Here is a 20,140-nt window from a genome sequence, read left to right as displayed (position 1 = left end):
CCGAGTCCCCGGAGAAAACCCACGCAGGCATGGAGAGAACCTGCAAACTCCACGCAGATCGTGGCCCCAACTGAGAAGCTCTTTTTTGTCTCTCATCAACGTCATAACCAAACAACGGTGAACAAAACGATGTTATTCAGTGGCCCGCTGTACCTGCCCAGGTGCAAAATGACGTACGTGCGTACAAGGTTCGTAAATAGCAAAAGCTGGGAACTAGTGTCCGTCCACCTCCGCTGTGCAGCAATCAGAGAGAACGAGGCTATTCTTGGGGGCTCGAAACTCTCCAAGATGCATTTGCGGAAAAAATGCAGATGGCAGATCTTTGGGTTCAGCAGAGACCCTCGACCCAAGAATCCTGGAGGGAGCTTTTAAAACTAAGAAAGTTGGGCCCCACCCCAGAGGTCTCAAAAACAAAACGGTCTGGGTTGAGGCCCCCGCGTTCCCATCTTTTAGGATTCCCTGGGTTACTCCCAGCGACAACCAAAGTTTCAACCACTTGTACAGAGCTCTCTCTTTTATGAAAAAAGGAGGCAAAAACAAGAACATGCATTCATATTGGCGCGCATTTTTAGAAAGAAACTCTAAAAGAATTTGGACAAAAAGAATGTCAGTAGGGAAGATGGAGAATGAGAGGTGAGGGAAATTTTTACTCTATATCTCTAAGTATTTTTAGAGCCATGTGAAAACGTTCTCTCTTCTGAAACGGAAATAAGTAATTTCATTCAATGAAATACGATAACGGGGCCTAGGACAAAGTTTTGATGTTTGTTAGGTGAACGAGAAAAAACGAAGAGAGAGGAAGGGAGCAAGGGACCGCTTTAATCACCATTCGGGGTCCATGAGCAGAACTGGCTGTGAATCAAGAGATCCTCACTCAAGGAAGCAGAGAGGCATTGAGATGTTCACCGACGCCCTGCTTCTAACCCCAAAACTCGAACCAACCTAAGTATCCACCAACAGAAGTCCAGATTAAAAAAAAAAAAAAGCTGAGGTTTGGTCACATAATAAAATACTTTGCAGCCGTTCAAAATAACAAGGGGATTATGTACACTGTTTTGTTTTTTTTGTTTGTTTTTTGTTTTTGTTTTTGTTTTTTCTTTTTACTGTTAAGTCAAAAAAGCAAGTTGTAAGATTTTCTGTAAAATATTGCCATGTCTCATAAAACAGGACGGACTTAACCTGTATCTCTATCTGTCTAGACCAGGGTTCCTCAGCCTTGGAGCTACATGCACTTGGGGCGGGATGATTTCTGGCTGTCCTGTGCATTGCAGGATATAGAGTAAACATCCCTGGCCTCTAGCCACTCGATGCCAGGAGCACACTCTTCCCCCAGGTTGTGACAACAATGTCTGAAACTTTGCCAAATGGGGCCTTGAGGGCAAACTGCCTGAGGCATCAGTCCTCAACCTTTTTGGCACCAGGGATGGTGCTCCTATGAGAATCTAAGACCTGATGACCTGAGGTGGAGCTGAGGTGGTGATGCTAGCGCTGGGGAGCGGCTGCAAATACAGATGAATCTTTGATCGCTGCCACTCACCACGGCCTGGCTCCTAATGGGCCACCATGGACCAGTACCGGTCCAGGCCTGGGGGTTGGGGACCCCTGCCCCAGTTTATGCACCTGACTCATCATTTGGGGAAGATTTTCTTTCTAAACCATATGTTTCTATAATATTTTAAATTTACACAAGCATTCACTACCTTTTACTATAAGGAAAATATAACAACATGTATAAATAAATACATATGATTGAAAAGCAACTCTGTAGTATAGGAGAATACCAAAAGTTATCAAAAACTGTAACACCTGGTGGATGAAAAATGGAAGGGATTCAAGGGGGTCACTTTTTATGCACTCTTGTAAGGTTTGAATTTCAACAACCAACATTTTCTACTCCTGTATTGCTTTTGTTTGTTTGCTTGCTTGTTTGTTTGTTTTAAGATGAAGAAGCAAAGATGTTTGAGAGAAGAGAATCGGGTAGCTGGTCCAAGTCTCCCAACTCTTAGTAAAGAAACAGATCCCCTGACAACAGCAGTGCGGGGGCCTGTGCGCCCCAGGCAGGCAGGCGTCCAAGGCCCGGCTGGGGCCCCCTCCGCAACACCCTGACTCCCCCACTGCCGCAGGGCCCCTGAGCCAGACGCTGGCAAACAGCTTAAGTGTCACATTTCCAGGGCCTCTTCCCTCTCCCATGTTCCCACAACAACAGCCTAGAGGTGGGAAGAGTTGAAAGCTCATGGGCAAAAACCACTGGCTGACCCTATGCTCACACCTACTGGGTGTCCAGCCCGTGCTGGGTGCTTTATTTCTATTCAGCCTCGGAAGGATGCTTTGAAGCAGGGATCCCTGTTAACTCTGATGGCGAAACGGAGACTCAGGGAGGCCAAGTGACTGCTTTACATAACCCTGGTAAGTGGCCAAGTGGAGACTTAAACGCAAGCCTGAATGTGGCGATGGGAAGAAATAAAGGTTCAAAACCAGAATCCAAACTTACCCACCCTTAACCTTGGGCGAATCTTCACCTTATGATCTCTACGGGTATAACCCAATTGTTTCATTTCCACAACATTCCTTTCCAGGTTGAACCCCTACTCTCTTTTTACAGATGAAGAAACTGAGGCTCAGGCCCTCGGTGAAAGGGTTTGCCTTTAATCACTCCCTCTGTAAGTGGCCGGTAAGGATTTGGGCCCTAGTGTGCTGATGCCACATGATATGGGTGGGTAGGTTGGGGGGCACTAAATCAGTTTCCAAACTGCCCCCCCAGAGCATGCGATTTGTTGTCCCATCTCCAAACCTTTGCATGTACTATGCTCCTGCCAAGAACACCCCACCTCCCTAACCAGCCCATCCAAGTTCATATCCATTCCTCAAGGCGTGGGCGTGAGCCAGCACCTCCTCTAGGATGCCTTCCTGGGCCTCATGTCCAGAGTCTCACTCTGCACGATATCATTTCCTAACCATGGGTCACTGTGTCCTTTCTCCCCACAGAGATCAAATGCTTCCTGAGGGTGGCTTCATGCCTCAGATTTCTTTCCCACCTTCATGGTTTCTCATTTGCCACCAGGTGGCCTACTTGAAAGCTTGAGTACCAGGCTAGACCCGGGGGTCAAAGACTGGCTTTGCTACTTGGTGCTGTGTGACCCGGGACAATCTCTCTGAGCCTCGGTTTTTTCCAATCTCTACAAGATGATCATAACCGCAGCATATGTTATGGGCGCCCTGCCCAGCCCTCGAGTACAAGCCAATGGCAATGGTGCTCTGCTTTGTGATATTTTTCTCTCCACCCTCGAGCAAGGCACCAGCCAGGATTTCGAGTCTGAATGTTAATAGCCCCAGAAACAGCCTCAGGCAAGGACAGAAGTGAATGGGAAAATAAATACTCTGGGTTCCTGGCCCCTTGGACAGGAAAACTCAGAGGTGTCCTCTGCTTCTTCCCAGAAGCCTCCGGTGACAATGAGCTTCAGTTGCCCAGAGTGGCACTTTCATCACCTGCCTTCTCTCCTCTACCTCACTTCACTCCCCCATTAGTTCCCCTGGGGATCACCTCCCAAAACAACTCCATTGAAGGGTCTGCTCGTTTGGGAACCCAACCCACAAAAGAGGGACTGTCAAGAGGCTCACATTCAGATGGCTGACTCGCACATTCGACTAATATTTCTTGAATGTTCACAAAATGTCAAGCAGGATGCTGAATGCCGGCCGAGATATAGTAATGAACTTGATACGACACACTAGACTACAGGTATCAATAGATGATACCTATTATTATCATCATTCTAGGCCAGAGGTTTCAAACCGGTGGCCCACAGGCTAAAAGGAGCCAGCAGACAGATTTTTTTTTTCAGACTGAACAGCATTTTTTAATAAGCTGCCCTCATTTCACCATGAGGAGATTACACATGAAAATCTAGATTTTTTTTTCAAATTCTCTTGACATATCCGATCTACCACCATTCCTACTTGTCAAGAACCAAAAGGAACTGAGTAGCAGTTGCCCCTTCACATAAGGCATGAGCTCGCCATCTGCCACAATCCCCACCATTCCCTAGAGTCTCACACCCAGCCCGAATCTACTCATTTACATACCCACCTGGCCCACACAGGTTCCGAGTTTGATACCCCTGCCCTACATGTTTAACCAACGTTTGACAAAGGGCCTTCATACTTACCTTTTGACTGTCTCGGGTCCCCGAGTCCCGCCGACAGTGCCCCATTTTGGTCTCCTTGGCCTCCAAACTCTCCCCGGGGAGGCTGAGCCTCCCTTTGCGCTGCTCTCGCCTCCTCTCTCTGGCTTCCTGCATGATGAATAGGCCCTCTCGGACTTTGGCAGGAGGGCCCTTCTCCGAATAGGCCCTCTTGACATCCAGGGGTGACCTTCCACAGTCTGGTGGGTGGTCACCCCACTGGGCCACACGGCCCTCCTCTCCCCTCACAATGGATTTCCTTGGGGTCCCTTTCTTCTGGTCAGCTGGGGACGATTTGGGTGACACACTGGCTCCACTGTCCGGATCCTCATAGGAAGTGGACCTTGACTTGGCTGGATAATTCTGACACTTTGCACTGTGATGTTTACTAGCAACAGCCTTTGTTTCATCCTCATCAATTCCTGAGATCTTCTTCCTGGGACCCCCAGAGCCAGAAGAGGGGCCCCCTGGATATTTTTCAGAAGGCGCCGAGTGTGGCAGAGCCCACAGAGGAGAGCTGAGTTTGGTGTTTGTGGCTGTCTCCGGAGTCTCTGCTGGCTGCTTGCCTGAGCTGGGACTAGAACCGTGGTTTGTTTCAGCAAAACTGGCTTGTTTCCGGATACCCTCAGCTTCAGGCCCTTCCTTCAGGCTCCGCCTTCTGCATTCCATCCCGCCTTGCTGGCCTGGCCTCTCCTGAGACAAGCTGCTGGTCTCTACAGGTGGACCCTCCACCTGCTCCTGAGCCTCCTGCTTCCTGTATTCAGCCATCAGGGCATCGATGTCAAGAACGCTGGATCTGTAGCCATCTTTGATTTTACCTGGGACCATCTCACCGACCACCTCAGTCGTCCTTCTGACAACGAGATCGCTGGCTTTTGGGCGACTTTTGAAGGCCGGGGTCGTCTGGGGAGCGCTACTCGGGGATGTCTTGTTCCCACTGTCCTTCCAGTCATTCTGAAAACCAGGGGCATCTTCTGGTCGTTGATGAATCCGCACAGTGTCGGCATCGATGATTCTTTCAGTAGAAAGATCCAGAGTCCTGTCCCCAGGAGACGATGGAACGTCTGTTGGCTTCAGAGTTTTAGGAAAGCTTGTGTGGTCACGCTCTCTGCCCTGAGGCCAGTTCTTAGTGCCTGTGGTCTCTGGTAGCTCTTCAGGGTTAACGGAAACCAAGGTAGATGTTAAAAGATGAGGAGATGGAGGTGGAGTTATTTTTCTAGAATGTTCTGTCAAGCTTTGGGACCCTGACCTAACAACGCTCTTTGCTTTTTGAGTGTCAGGAATCTGATATGTCACTGCAAAAAATGTTGCCTTGGGTTCCACGGGTGACCCTTGCTTCGCTGCTGGAAGAGCTGGGTCCTGGGAAACACCTGGACTCCCTTCCTGGTCCTCCACCCTACTGTGGGACAGCAGAGGTTTCCTTAAGGCACCGGTGGTGGGGCTCAGGAAATCTGTGCACCTCTGTTCCACCTTTGAAGAGTGTTCTGGAGACAGGAACCTGAACTCATCAAACTTCACGTCATGGGGTAAAGTCCGCCGCCTCCACCTCTCGAATCTCTGGTCCGTGGGGCTCACCCTCCGCATCCTAGCTTCAGGCTCCGGTGCCTGGGCTGGCCTTGGTGCGCCCTCACCAGCTGTCACAACCAGGGGCCCTTTCTGCACAAGTCCATCAGCACGTGGCCGTGCTCGGCAGTCAGAGGGCTCATCCTTAGCCCTAGGAGGGTCTAGAGGGCAGCCCCCGGGGGGACCTCTTTCTCCTGCTGAAGTGCAGCCTCCTGGCTTGTTTTTGGCGCCTTCAGGGCCCTGGTGCTGGGCCTCCCTGGCAGCAGCCTGGACGGTCCTCACACAGGTGCCCTCGGGGCCGCAGGGCCTGGCTGACCACTCGCTGGTAACCTCAGGACTCACTTCTGAGTCTTTCTCGTCACTGACCACCATTGTGGCTTTATGCCAGTTCCCAGTAGTCCCACCTGTCCACCTGGGTGACAGGCAATTGCCCCCAAAAATGTCTTTTGGCTCTCGGAAGTCAGGATTGGGCCCGCTGACTTCCTGCGTCCCTCGAGCTTCCCAAATCAAACTGGCCCTTTGAACGGACCCAGCCTGACCATCCGGCCTGCACTCCAGGTCAGCAGAGGTGACCTCAAGGGATAGCTGACTCCCCTTCAACGAGAGTCGGGACCTGCCACTTCGGAGCGTCACAGCTTTTTCCTCCGGCGCTGTGGGGACAGCCTGGCTGTGCACGCGCTCCCCAACAGCATGCATGATGTCATACTTGGGCTCAACCCTCTGAGACCCGGGAGGGTTTTCTGAGCACTTAAGGAAGGGGTTATTACTGTGTTTTTCACCTAGAGGGCGTTTTTCCAGGAGAGGTGTGTGATACTGTTTGGGGTCAACATTCAAGAAGGGAGTCAACCCCAATTTCTCTGTGTCAAGGTTTTCAGACCCCCTGGAGGTTTCTTTCCTGAAGATCATCTTTTCTGGCGGGTCCTTCCCCAGCCACCAGCCTCTCTCAGGCCTGGGTCTGGGCTCTGAGACGTGGGTCATATCAGTGGGGGATGTGGCTGAGCGACAGCGTCCTGACTGGTCAGCCACAGTGTGCCTCTCCACGTGATGCTCAAACACTGTGGCCCTCACGGTCTGGAAGCCTGCATCGTCTTCTGGGGTGCTATCGGAAGAGCTCAGGGCTCCCACAGAGCTTTCGCCACGGCAGCTGTCGGGGGCTTGGTTAGAACTGTCTTTCCGCTCTGTCTGCCTGGACTTCTCCCGGAATGTCCCAGGCTTCCAGCAGCTTCTTGGAGCAGATGCTTCGTCCGAACCACGCCCTTCCTTTTGCTGAAAAAATAAAATAAAAAAAAGAAGAAACAATCCAACATGAGTTAAAGGATTCAAAATATAAAGTAAGAGGTGAAGTAATTGAAACGGCTGCTTTTTAAAATCACAACAGTGAGACACCATAAAAATTTAAAGACGGAATATATCCAGTATGGGCAAAACAGAGTCTCGGATGTTGTTGGAGAGAACCTACATGGTTATGACTTTTGGACAATTCAGACTATCTGTCATGACCTTAAAATACTCATTTCCTTTAATCCGACCAATTTCCTTTCAGGATTCCTTCTTTGTCTATGAGCACAAGTCTACGTGAATAAGAAAATTCATATAGCACTGCTTGTGAGAGCAAACGATCACAGACAACCCAAGTAAAAGGTACTGGCTAAATAAATTTTGACATATCCGAACAATGGAACACCATGCAGGCACTTGGATCCACAGAAGGGGGTTGGCCCTAATGTCATGTGTTGGTGTGTTGGTGGGAGAAAAGCAGACTGCAGAACAGCATATTATAATATAATACCATTTTAAAAATTGTGTGTGTATAGATAAACAGTAAAGAAAAAATATAAACTAAGCTGTGAGTAAGGGAATGAAGGTAGGAGGAAGGAATTAGGATGAGAACATATTTTAATCTTATACACTTTGGTTCTGTTTAATTTTTATAATATGCATATATTATTTAGTAATTTTTTTAATCTTTTTTTTTTCTATTTTCTGAAATAGAAATAAGGCGATTTCAACAAGTTAAAGAATTAACCAGAGGACCCGCCAATTCTATTCCTGGGTACATATCAAAATAATTGAAAACTGGTGTTCAGACAAAAACTTGCAAACAAATGGCCACAGCAGCACTATTTACAATAGCCAAAAGGTAGAAACAACCCAAACTTCCATCGGTAGATGAAATGGATAGACAAAATGTGGTATATGCATGCAGTGGAATGTTATTCAGCCATAAAAAAGAATGAACTTCTGACATATGCTTCGGCATGGACGAACCTTGGAAACATTATGTAAAGTGAAAGAAGCCAGTCATAACAAGCTGTATGTTCTACGATCCCACTTATATAGGATATCCGGAACAGGCAAGTGTATAGAGACAGAAAATAGACTCATGGCTGCTAGGAGCCAGAGGTTCGGGATGGGGGATTGACTGGATAAGAGGTTTCCATCGGGGTGATGGAAAATTCTGGAACTAGGCAGTAATGATGGTTACATAACATTAAGAATACTTAATGCTACTGAACTGTTCACTTTTAAATAGTTATAATGAAGGTAAGGCTAATAGCTCTCTAGATTATGGAATGCCACCGAAGAATTTTGTTTATATTTTATTAAATCCATTCTCATTGTAAAAGAATCTAAACAATATAGACAAAGTGCAAGTCCTTTAGTTTCCTCATTCAAATATTCAAATACCAGCCCCATTCCCAGATAACGACCATTATCACTGAGGAGTGTATCCTGGAAGAACTTTCCAGAACTTTCTCCTTGTATCAGTGTGTGCATGTGTGCATGTATATACATATATGTGTGTTTTTTAGTTTTTGTTTTTTAAATTTAAAAACATTTATTGGGGATTTTTTTGAAATTTTATGAGTTTATTTGAACCAAACTGACAACATGCCTGGAAGCAAGATCTCAAATGTTCCCTTATTGTTCTTAAAAAATAGCTAAACTGGTGTATTTTGTTTCATGAATTTTACCACAATAAAAAAAATCATCAAAAGAAAAGTCTGTTTATTGAGCTGAAATCTCATTACATTTAAAACAAGGGTTTCTTTATTAACTTTTCATTCTTTGAAAGTTTTCAAACATATACAAAGTTACAAATAAAATAATAAATTCACCTCAACCCAGCCCTAAATTCAATAACAATCAACATTTCACCCAACTTGCTTCACACAACCCTTTCAATTTTTGCTATTGTTGCCATTATAGTATTTAATGCGACTATGAGGGGCTTAACTTAAAATTGACCCCTTCTCAAACCATTTTTAAAGAAATAATTCAGAAGATCCAAGGATGAAAAAAAAAAAAGCAGAGCAAATCACCAACTCCAAGAGCAGTGGGCACTGACATTCAGAGCTGGCTCACCTTTCTTGAGGATTTATGATGGGAAGGTACAAATGGGCTTAGAACCAAGCTCTGGTGTTTAAAACTCAGCTTAAGTTTCTTAAAAAATGAAACCTATGCTTATCATACAACCCAGCCATTCCACTCCTAGGTATTAACCCCAGAGAAAAGAAAATATATATCCCTACAAAGCCTTGCACAAATGTTCATAGCAGCTTTACTTGCAATGGCCCCCAAACTGGAAACACCCCAAATGTCCATCAACGGGTGAATGGATCAACAAACTGTGGTCTACCGATACAATGGAATACTACTCAGCAATGAAAAGGGAACTACTGATAGATACTACAGTGTGATGGATCTCAAAATAATTACTCCGAGTGAAAGAAGGCCAAAAAAAAAAAAAAAAATTAAAAAAAAGCACTGTTTCCATTTATTGAAAAATCTAGGCAATGCAAACTAATCTATAGTAACAGAAAATAGTTCAGTGGTTGCTCAGGGGAGGAGGGCACGGGGGTGATTACAAAGAGGAAGCTTGCCTGTGCTGGAGAGGTTCGTTATCTTGATTGTGGTGACAGTTTCACAGGTATGCACATATGTAAGTCAAAGTCATCGACTTGTTACACTTTAAATATGTGCAGTTCGCTGTATGTCAATTATACCTCAATAAAGCTTCTTAAACAATTAACACTCTGTAGAAAGCATTAACCACAAACCAGTGAAACCTAAGAGTTGTTTTGTAAGCTTTTTCTTATGAAATGAACTAAATAAAAATACTTTTGGAGCAATTTAATTGCTGGTCATTTCCTTCCTTCTGCTATCAGGTGACGAGTCAGAGTGGGGAAGGAAGCAGGGACCATAATTAGGGAAACTTCGGGGGTTTCTGTGAACATTTTCAACCTTTTTTAATTTGTTAATAAAGCAGGCATTCTTACATAAGAAAGCCATGTCCCTCCTCCTCTTTGCATGGAAAAAATAAATGCTCAGCCGTTATATTTGTAAACAGCATTTAACACCAAAGAACAGCAAATCACAATCCATCATGCCAGAAGGGACTTTCAAAGTCCCAGTATTAAAGGAAAAACTGTTTTATTGTTCATGAGAGGCTTCTGATTCTTGCCTCGGTCTCGTAAATCATAAAAGCTCTTTTCCAGTAAGTATAACCACCCACTGGAAAAGAAGATATGCCAAATACAGCCGCTCCTTACCTTTTTACTCGGTTCCTTAGCAAGCTCGTCACTCAGCTCCGAATACTTCTCATACTTGACTTCATTGCTTGAAGCCGAACTTGAAAACCTGGAACAGAGATCCAAGTTACTTGTATGGGGCCAGTAGCCATGACTCCTTCCAGCTCATACCCCGTAACGGCTCAGGGACCCAGGGGTGAAATCAGTATTGAGTTCACAAAAGCGACACTGCCTGATTTGCTTGGAGCAAAGACATTTCCTTTCCAGTCACCAAACTGAGAAAGGCTGGGTAGGAAAAGCCTACCTTAAACACAGCATCATCAGGCTAGCAGGAGCCCTGGGCTTGGGTGAAGAGACCTGGGTGCTAGTGACAGCTCTACCACCTCCCCACTGCGGGAGCTTGGGTCAGGCTTGTGACCTCACCTGAGCCTGTCTCTTCATCTATAAAACAGGGATAATTAACACCTCCCCATTGCCTTTTGTAGGGCAGATAAGAGGCTACCCAAGGTCCTAATAGCTACATGAGGGCGTTTAGGAAACACTGAGGATGCCCCTGGAACGATAATTAATGGCTGTTGTTAGCAACCGCAGGCACCACAGCAGCCCCACAGCAGACTGGTCAAGGGACTCAGGGGCAGTGGGCTGTCGTGGAATGTGTAGGGGCACGGGCCTGTCTCTGCCTCTCCAGGTGAATTCGGCCAAGTCACTGTCCTTCTCTGGGCTTGTTTACCCACTTGTGAAGGGGAAGAGGGAGAAAGGGAAGTTCTGGGGCTAGAATTTTTCCATCTCTGAAAAGTTCCCTGGAGTGCATGCCTAAAGGTTAGTTCAGGGCTGGAGGCTGCAGAGGAAAGGGAGGGGAAAGAAATCGAACCACTTAACCTTGACCCATACTCATCAATCCAGGGTCAGCCCCCTGGGAGGCGTGAAGCTGGGCATGAGTTATTCCTAAACTGAGAGCCTCAGTTTCCCCATCTGTCAGATGGGAATAATCCAAGGCACTGTGAGGTTGCGGGGAGAGAAAGTGTGTGGTCCCTGGCATGGGTGCCCCTTCCTCTGCTATCTGAACTCAGGGATTCTCAGCCTGCACATGAGAATCATGTGGGAAGCTTTTAAAAACTGTCAGGATAGGAGCCCCTCCCCAGCCCAACTGAATCAGAATCTCTGGAGGTGGGACCCAGGCATTGGTGTTTTTTTCCAGGTGATTCTAAATGCTGAGAGCCACTGGTCTAATCCTGGCCCAGCTGGCTGCCCTAGTTCCCAGGGTGGGGAGGACAGTCTGCCCAGAGGTCCTACCCCCTGGAAGGAAGCTCCATCCCCAACAAAGTATGTCAGTGGCATGCATGTCATTACTGAGCTGGTAGACACACCCAGTGGCATCTCCCTGTTGTAGCCCAGAAGCCACTTGTGGCAAAACAAAGGAGCAACAGATGTCAGAGGCCAGGCAAACTTAGAAAACCATTATTAATTAACAGGATTAGTAATATCATTTAGAGCTACTATGAATTTCAGACTTCCCATGGGCACAGTGATCCTCGGCATTATGTCTCTATCTTTCCCTTAATGCATTAAGGAAAGTCTTAATATCATGAGATGAAGAAACTGAGGCCCGAGAGGGGTAGCGACTTGCCCGGGTTATCTTGATCCATCTGATTTTAGTTTGCAGGCTATTCATGGAAGTTTCAGCCATATATTAAGTGTCCTCAGACTTTAGGAAAGGAGAGCTTAGCTATGGAGACAGGCTGCCCTGGAAGGACATCAGGTTCCGGGCTTCCTCACGGGCCTTCACCTTTCCTATCCGAATCTGTGAAATGGGCACGATACCTCGATACCTTGGCGAGAAGCAACAAGGAAACCGAGCTCCGGGCCCCACTGCTGGCACACACCTCACCTGAGAAATGGAAGCGAATGCCACTTCCTCTCGGGGCTGTGGGCGAACCCGGAGAGGCGTGTAAGGTACCCAGCACGGAGTCTGGCGCCCTGCGGTTCCCCTTCTGAAGGGGCCTCTGCTGGGTAGTTTAAGGCAGCTCGGGGACCGAACGAAGCCGCTGGAACATTCTCACTTACAGTTTGGTCAAATCCGCTGACAGTGGCCGAGCCTGGAACGCCCTTCTCCTGACTTGCGGCTTGGCCTCGGTGTTCTCCACAGCCCAGCCTTTGATCCGCTCCTGGACGCTCACACCCGCTCTTTCTGGCACAGCTGATGGGGACTCAGACGTGGCCAGTGGGGGTTCACACCCCACTGTCAAGGCCAAAGCGCTCTCTTCCCCAAAGAGGCTGAGGCGTTTCTTGACGCTGCCCTTGGATGTCCACTCTGCCCGCGTCCGGATGTCCCCATCAGACACTCTGCTCTTGACTTCCATGGTTTCTTGGCCTTTTCCCAGCCTGGGTGAAGGAGACTTGGGTGCCTTCTCTGGCTCCCCACCCAGCCTGGCTTTCTCCTCCCCAACGTTCTGGTCCTCTGTGGAGGAGACCTTGGCTGGGCTACCAGCAGATCTGAGGCTGCCCTGTTCCACCTGCTTAGAAAGCACCTTCTCCTTCCGTTCTTGGATCTTCCTGGCCACCTCCAGGAAGTCTGAATCTGGGCTGAGAAGGGGAGCTTCTGCTTTGACCAAACACTCCCCACCCGCTTTGGGCTCCGGGTTGGACCTCTCAGGCCCCCGATGCTGGGTGGCGGGACCTGTGGCGGTCTCATCAGCCACCTTCTTCAGTAAGGCCTCTCTACTCTCAAAGCGGGCTGTGAGGTCCATGGACAGAGGCCTGGGCCTCCTCACCCATGTCTTCTCAGGAGGGGTGGGGGGTGCTTTCCCCATCGCCGCCGCTCCGCCTTGGCCAGGCTTCTGGGGCTGAATGGACTCGATGAAGATGGCTGACAAGGGCCTCCTCTTTGGGCGAGGCCTGGGCTCCAGAGCGGGGTCCCCCGTGTCCTCCACGCTGCTGGCTTTTGAGAGAGGCTCATTTGGGGCTGCCTCCTTTTGGGCGGCAGCTGGTTTTGCGTCCTGCGACAGGGAGGCCGGTTGGGGAAGGGTCCCCCCAAGCTTTCGGGCACACAGAGTGGGCTTGGTGGCCACTTCGGGCCAGGAGACCAAAGGGGGCTCCTGAGACACGTTCATGTTGGCCTCCTGAGCCCCGTCACTGACCCCCTTCTCCAGAGCAGGGCCGGCTTTGGTGGTTTCAAAGACAACCATGGTGCTGGAGCTGGGCCGCAGAAACGTGGCCTTGTTGAACAGAGACGAGCTCCTCCTCAGGCCTTCCCCGCTCCCAGTCTCCTGCCCCACCAAGCTGGGTGTCCTCTCCCCCAGACCCTTTGCTACCACGTCCTGGGATGGTCCACAGGAAGGAGACGGCCTGGTTGGGCTGGGCTGCACGGACACAACAGGAGATTTCATGTCTGGGGCCTTCTCCTTGAAGAAGGGCTTAGGGGCGAGTCTTGGCAGAGGGAGCAGGCGGGCCGGGCTCCTGAGGGGACTTTTTCCTTCCAAAAGCCGCACTGAAGGGGCCCCAGAGGCGTCACCGGCCTGGCAGAAGTAGGTCCGCTTCAAGGTCTCCTCCTTGGTGACCTCACCGAGGCCAGGCACGCCTGTCAGAGAAGCGATGGAGCTGACCTCAACCCGCGTCACCATGGTTATGGTTGCGAATCCATGGGGATTAAAAACATCCGACATGGAGGAGTAACTGCTCAAAAAAAAAAAAACAGAGAATTTAAAATTCAGTCAGTGTTTGGGTCGAAGCAGACCAGAGCCCCGAGTCCTAGGTGACAGCTCCCCACTGCCTTCACTGGGCAAGCCTGGGCTGGTCTCTACCTCTCTGGGCAAGGAAAGTGAACTCAACGGCGGTTTCTCGTGTTCACTCCAAATCCAAGAGTGGAGAGAGGGCACCATTATTCTCTAGGATGTTCCCAGACCCAGCTAATCTCAAGGCCAACTTTTAGGGTAAAAAGTGATGATCTCTGCTGTATAGATAAGGAAATTGGCTCGGAGAGGCCAAGTGACCGGCCTGAAATAACACAGACAGTAAGTGGCAAAGTGGGGATTCAAACCCAGTGGAACTTCCCACTCACGGGGCACGCTCCCAGCATCCTTGAGTTCCCTCACTCCTGTCACCCTAAGTATTTTCCCATTTCGGAGCCTGCCCCCTATCAGGCATCCCAGCTGATCCGTGTCACAACCCTGTGCTGAGCCCATGGACAGAGAGGAGAAGCAAGCAGCCCCAGCACACACAGCTACCCAAAGCCGGCGTCCTTGAGGTCACGAAGTTGGTTCGAGGTCCAGGAACCCAAGCCTCATCCCGCAATCCCACCAGACTGTCCCTTATCTTTCCCCTCCCACACCCTTCTGGATGCCTTAAAAAAAAAAAAAGCCATCTCAGTTTTCACTCCACCTGCAGTTGTCATTTGCCTTCTCTTCTGTAGCCGCCTATTTTAGGTTGGTTGCCTTCATTGTCTCAACAACAGTAACAGCTAATGGTGAGGGCCTCAAGGTAAGCCAAGTACGTTTTATAACTCACATCCTCCTTACAACCCTATGAGGCGGGTACGATTATCATCAGACCCTATTTTGCAGTTCGGGAGTAAGCCCCTTGTTCAGGAGTAAGCCCCTTGTTTAGGAGTAAGCCCCTTGTTTAGGAGTAAGCCCCTTGTTCAGTCAGCTAAGACCTGCTCGCTCAAGGCAAGAGCCCTCCTTTCTCATTAATCCTCCAAAAACCCTGATGGTATCTCTGTTATAGAGGGGACGGGAAATGACCCAGAGAGGTCACCTGACTTGCGAAACTTGACCTCAGGTTCTCAATCCATTCTACTCTGCCTTTTTAAAAATTACGTCTTATTCCCTTCTGGTCTTCAAAAGTGCCAGACAAGTCACTGTTCTTGATTCTTTCCTCACGCTGCTCCCACCTTCATGCCAGTGTTCTCTTTCCCCACAAAAATGCTCCCAGCCTGCCCCCACCTAGATGGACTAAAAGAAGAAGGTAGTTCAGTTCAGCGCTAGCTTCCTGTTTCCTTTCCCGGGCCCAGCGCTGCTGCCCCCCAGCTCTGACTCACTCAGCAGCCTGCAGGAAAGAAAGGCAGACAGATTTTGATATTTTTCTCTTCCTTACACACTCCATGGTGCTAACAGATTCCTTCCCCTCCAACCGGAGAACGCTGTCTAGACACATTAGAGGCAGAAGAGAGGGACAGACATGGAGAATTGGGGAAGCTGAGAATTGGAAGGGTCCACCTGCAATGACTCCGGGCAGAGTTCTAAGGCACCGTGGAGTCCCTGCCCACGATCAAGGCTGTTCACCTTTAGAGCCCGCCCGTGACCACGAAACTGCTCTGGGACACATACGTAGCCTAGACACAAGATACAGGACAATAACAGGACTCAAAGGACAGTAGAAAATTCCCTGGCAGGACCCACGGTGCCCTCCACCCCCTTGACACTCCAGCCCCACTTACCCAAGCTGACAGGCCCTGGTGGGGGATGTGTGACTGCTAGAGAAAGCCAACAGTGTCACATCTCATCGCAAACAGGGCTGTCCCCATACTCCCGTGGCAGAAGCTGGCAGGAGAGGGGAGACCCATCCCTGCAGGCTGAATTTCAGCAGGTCTAGAGAGACACAGGACGGTAGCCTCGGTTCTAGAGTTCTAGCAATATGTGCACAGACGGCGCAAAAGCTCTGGAGCTCTAATAGCATCCGCTGGCATCTCTTCCAGCTTGCCAAACTCACGCTCCTTTTGGCTTTTTAATATTGCAGCCTTATAGATACGTGTGCATAAAGAGTGCGGAGTCCACGGTAGGTGCTCAATAAAAATCTCCCCCATTCTTCTGACACATGCTTATCGAGCACCTACTATGAGCACAGAGATGAATAAGAGATATCCCCTGCATTCAGAGAACTCACAATCTTGTGTGAGAAACACATACGCAAGAAATTACAACACTGGGCATTAAACATCATGGTTTATAAAGAGGTCCACGGGAGCGTGGGAATAGGAAGGTTAACTGCCTAGAATTGGGAGTGGTGGTCCTGGGAGACTCCCGCAGCTTAGAGGAGGTGACTTTGAACACTCAGGGTGCTGGCAGATTTGGGAGCTGTTTCTCCCGGTTCTCCTGCTCAGTAGTACTGGGACACTGCATTTCTTGGAGGTCCTCAAATGCCCCCTCAGGGCCTTTGCACATGCTGTGCCTGCTCTCTGGAATACCCCTCTCGCTCGCACACAGTGACAGGCCCACCCCTAATATCACAGCTCAGATATCTCTGCCCTACTCCAACCTGGCACAATCTCCCTCCTACATGTCCGCGGAGCCCCATCGATACCCCACAGATACTCAGCGGGACTCATCATAACTACATAGTAATGTGTAGTGCATGATCCTTCACTTCACATCAGTCTTTCCCATCCACTGGTAAGCCCCTAGAAGGTACTCTGATTCCCCAGTAGTCAGCACAGAAGCCTGGCATGTAATAGCACCAACTACATAATTATTGAGTGAATAAGTAAATGAATGAAGAAATATTCTTCTGGCCCCACTCCCCACTCTTCTAAGATTCTGAATAAGTGTAGGTGCCATGAGTTTCACTACACTAAACAATCTAGGGCATAAGATGAGTTTCTCTGGCTCAGGTAGGTTTTGGAGTGGCCATAAGTCAACTACTACAGGATGACAGAATCAAAGAGCTATGAAGAGCTCTCTGGAAGCTCGACTTGCCCACCCCACCAAGAGGCTCTACCGGTTTCACTGGACCACAGGGAGGAGACCCACTGTCTAATACAGGCCACTGTCAGACATCTACTGTGACCATATTAACCCCACACTGTCACCAGCTCCTCTGCAAAATGTGGAATGAATGCTTCTCTGTATGGCTTTTTCTCTGAAGGGAGTCACCAAGAGCAAATGTTGCTGAATTAGGATCAATGGTACACAAATGCACCTGCTTTGGGATCCCTGGACCCACCTCAGAAGCCTTGTGGCAGAGAAAGAAAAAGGGAAAGACAAGAGAAAAAAAAGGCTCTTGGTCTGCACCCCTCTGAACCAGAACAGTGTCTCTGTCATCTATAATCTTAACATCTTGGGCTTCCCCTCAAGTTTCCATTTAAAATGCCTGGTATGTAAATATGGTTGCACGAACAAATTTATGACCTAACTAATAAATCAGCGAACAAAGGGGAAAAAATGTTTTTAAACCACTGCAGTGAATGGCTAAATCATATTTTGAAGTCTTTCCCAAACCTAGAGAAACCCATGATTCTCAGGTTTTCACTCAACCTGTTATAAAATACAAAGAAACCTACTGAAATATATGCTTTAAAACCTTACTTTAAATGCGTCACATATGTTATGCTTACTTTAAGAGATGGTAGTCTCTTCCAAAACATTTTGGAAGCCCACTCACACAGTGGCCAGATGCTATGCTTTCCTGGGGTGGCCTCATTTGCTCTTTTTAAATTTATTAGAACTATAGCCAAAGCTGGATAAACGAGAGCTCTCTGAAGAAAGAAGGGACACCGAGTGTGAGCCACCTCTGGTTTTATCTATTATTAATCAGTGAGGTCGGTGTGGAAGACAGACGGGGAACAAGGCTGACCTGGAACATCAGGAAGTTGAAGTGCACCAGGAGACAGAGCTCAAACAGTGGGGATGTAAATGGGTAGTCTCTCTTCTTGCTAAATATGCCAGCTCCACCGGCTTGTTCCTCTGAATTGATTTGCAAAGTTTGAAATTCCCATTTCCTGCAATTTAATGCAGAGAAAACCGTTTTCTCCTGGGAAATGAGTCATCAAGACCAACAGTTGCTGAAATTAGACAGGCGTCATTCAGGAGCATTCATTCACTCGTCCATCCTTCCGACCTCCCTCCCACAAACCAGGCTCTGGGCTCGATGCTGGGGCTGCAGCCATGGAGCTCACAGTCTCCCGGGGAATCCGAGAGGCGCACAGGGAGAAGGCAAGAGAAGGACTCCCATTCAAATCCAGTTTGGAAGCTTTTCTCTCAGATTCAGGGGCGTTGATTCATTCTAACAGTTGTTGCCAGTCTTTCATAATTACACCCTTAATTCCGATCTGTGAGCTCACAAGTCATTCCCTCAGCCATCTCTGGGTGCCATTTCCTAGGAATGCCACCATCTGGTGAGGGGCACAAGCTGGTCCTGACACCTTCCGGCATCTTCCAGAATGTCATCTGGGCTCCCAAGTCTGCAAATCTGTGTGGTGCACTGTGCAAAGAGCCAAGTACCTGCTTGTGTCCTCCCAGAAGAGCTAGGGAGCAGGAAATGCGTGCGGTTCCTTCACCCGCAGGCCCCAGGCAGAAAGGGCCCAATGTCTAATGTCACTGGGATGCAGGCATCTTCTCCTCTCCACCCCCATGGCTGCAACCCTAGCTCATTTATTCATTCATTCTTTCATTCATCCCAATACGCAATTACTGAGTACCCACTATGTACTCTCTTGGCCAGGTGCTGGGGACAAAACATCTAGAAAGCTCTGTTCCCATGGAGCAGACTATCAAAGAAGAAGGGAAGAGACAATAAACAACATAAATAAGCAAGATATACAGAAAGTTAGATAAGTGATAATAAAAGGAGTGGCCAGAGAAACTGTCACTGAGAAGGGACATTTAAAATCCACCTCATGGCTGATGTTCTTGTCTCTGCTGGAGCCTCCTCCAGTCTATTCTCTTAACAGCAGCCAAATTAATTCTCTGATATACAAGGGCCACCAGAACCTGCTCAAAGCCCATGCCTGTCTCCCCACTGCCCTTCAGATAAAGATCAAACTCCTTCCCTGAGGCCCAGTAGGATCCAGGTCCTCTTCAACTCATTAGCTTTAGTCTAATGGCTGACACCTCCCCAACGTCTGTGTCTGTCTCTCACAGGCACCCACATACTTAGTTAAGCACAATGAAAGAGACAAGCTGTGCTTTTCCTTGCCTTCAAGCCTGTACACTGCCATATCCTACTACTTGGTGGATCTCTATTCATCCTTTGGGTCTCAGCTCCAAGCTGTCACCTCCTCCAGGAAGCCAACCCTGACGCCCTGGGGCAGGTTCAGGTACCTCCTCCATGCTCTGGTATCTAACTCCTCACGCTTCTTCTTAGTCCAGCACTGATCTCACACGTGGTAACTGCCTCTGTTCCCTCCACTAGACTAGGAGCTCCTGGCCAGGAGGATCCCGGGTCCAATTTACAGCTGTATCCCTAGGGTCTGACCACCATACTGGACATAAAGTCAGTGTGTAAAAAATACTCAAAGGGAGAGCATCCCTGAGAGAAGAAAATAATAATACCCAGTGCAGGCATGGATGTGGGAAAACTGATATGCTCATCTGTTCCCAGGAGCAATGTAAGTTATAAAAACATTTCGGCAATATTCACTTTCAACTAATGTTTTTTCAGACTCCATCGAGAGTCAGGCACCATACTAGGTGACTCCGCACCTTCTGCCTTCTCTGGTTTACTACTCTCAGCCACCCTGTGCTTTTCCAATTATTACCACCATTCTACGGATGAGGAAAACACAGTACAGAAAATGAGCCAGATCACATCCTAATGAAAAGCAGAGCTAGGGTTGAATACTTCTGACTACAATTTCCCCCAATACACCTTATTCCAAAAGCATTCATTTGTTTTTGACTCAGTAATCCCTTTTCAAAAAAATTACCCTATGGAAGGAATCTTTAAAAAGCCATATACACAAAGATGTCTACTGCAGTGTTATCTACACCAAATGCAGCAATAATACACCCTGGATTTAGGGTTATACCCTTATTTGTAAAAAAAAAAAAAAAAAAAAAAATCAAGATTCCTAAGCCATTTGAAAAGTCACAGAAGTTGCAAAGTTGGCAGACGTACCAAATCTCCAGTTCCCAGTCTGCCCAGAATACTACG

At 48.3% G+C, this 20,140-nt stretch overlaps 1 protein-coding gene across 1 annotated transcript in view; it reads right to left on the bottom strand.

The window, feature by feature from the left end:
• Nucleotides 1–20,140, bottom strand: part of KIAA1671 (KIAA1671 ortholog) — a 175,321-nt gene that overhangs the window by 115,679 nt on the left and 39,502 nt on the right. The window contains exons 2-4 of the mRNA XM_039861929.1: nt 12,341–13,948; nt 10,298–10,385; nt 4,167–7,010 (exon numbers count right to left, since the gene is read on the bottom strand). Coding sequence (XP_039717863.1) covers nt 4,167–7,010; nt 10,298–10,385; nt 12,341–13,948 — 4,540 coding nt within the window. The remainder of the gene's footprint in view (nt 1–4,166; nt 7,011–10,297; nt 10,386–12,340; nt 13,949–20,140) is intronic.

Source organism: Pteropus medius, unplaced genomic scaffold, assembly GCF_902729225.1.
Source record: "Pteropus medius unplaced genomic scaffold, Ma_sr-lr_union100, whole genome shotgun sequence".
Classification (NCBI taxonomy): domain Eukaryota; kingdom Metazoa; phylum Chordata; class Mammalia; order Chiroptera; family Pteropodidae; genus Pteropus; species Pteropus medius.
This window is presented reverse-complemented; position numbering and strand designations above follow the sequence as displayed.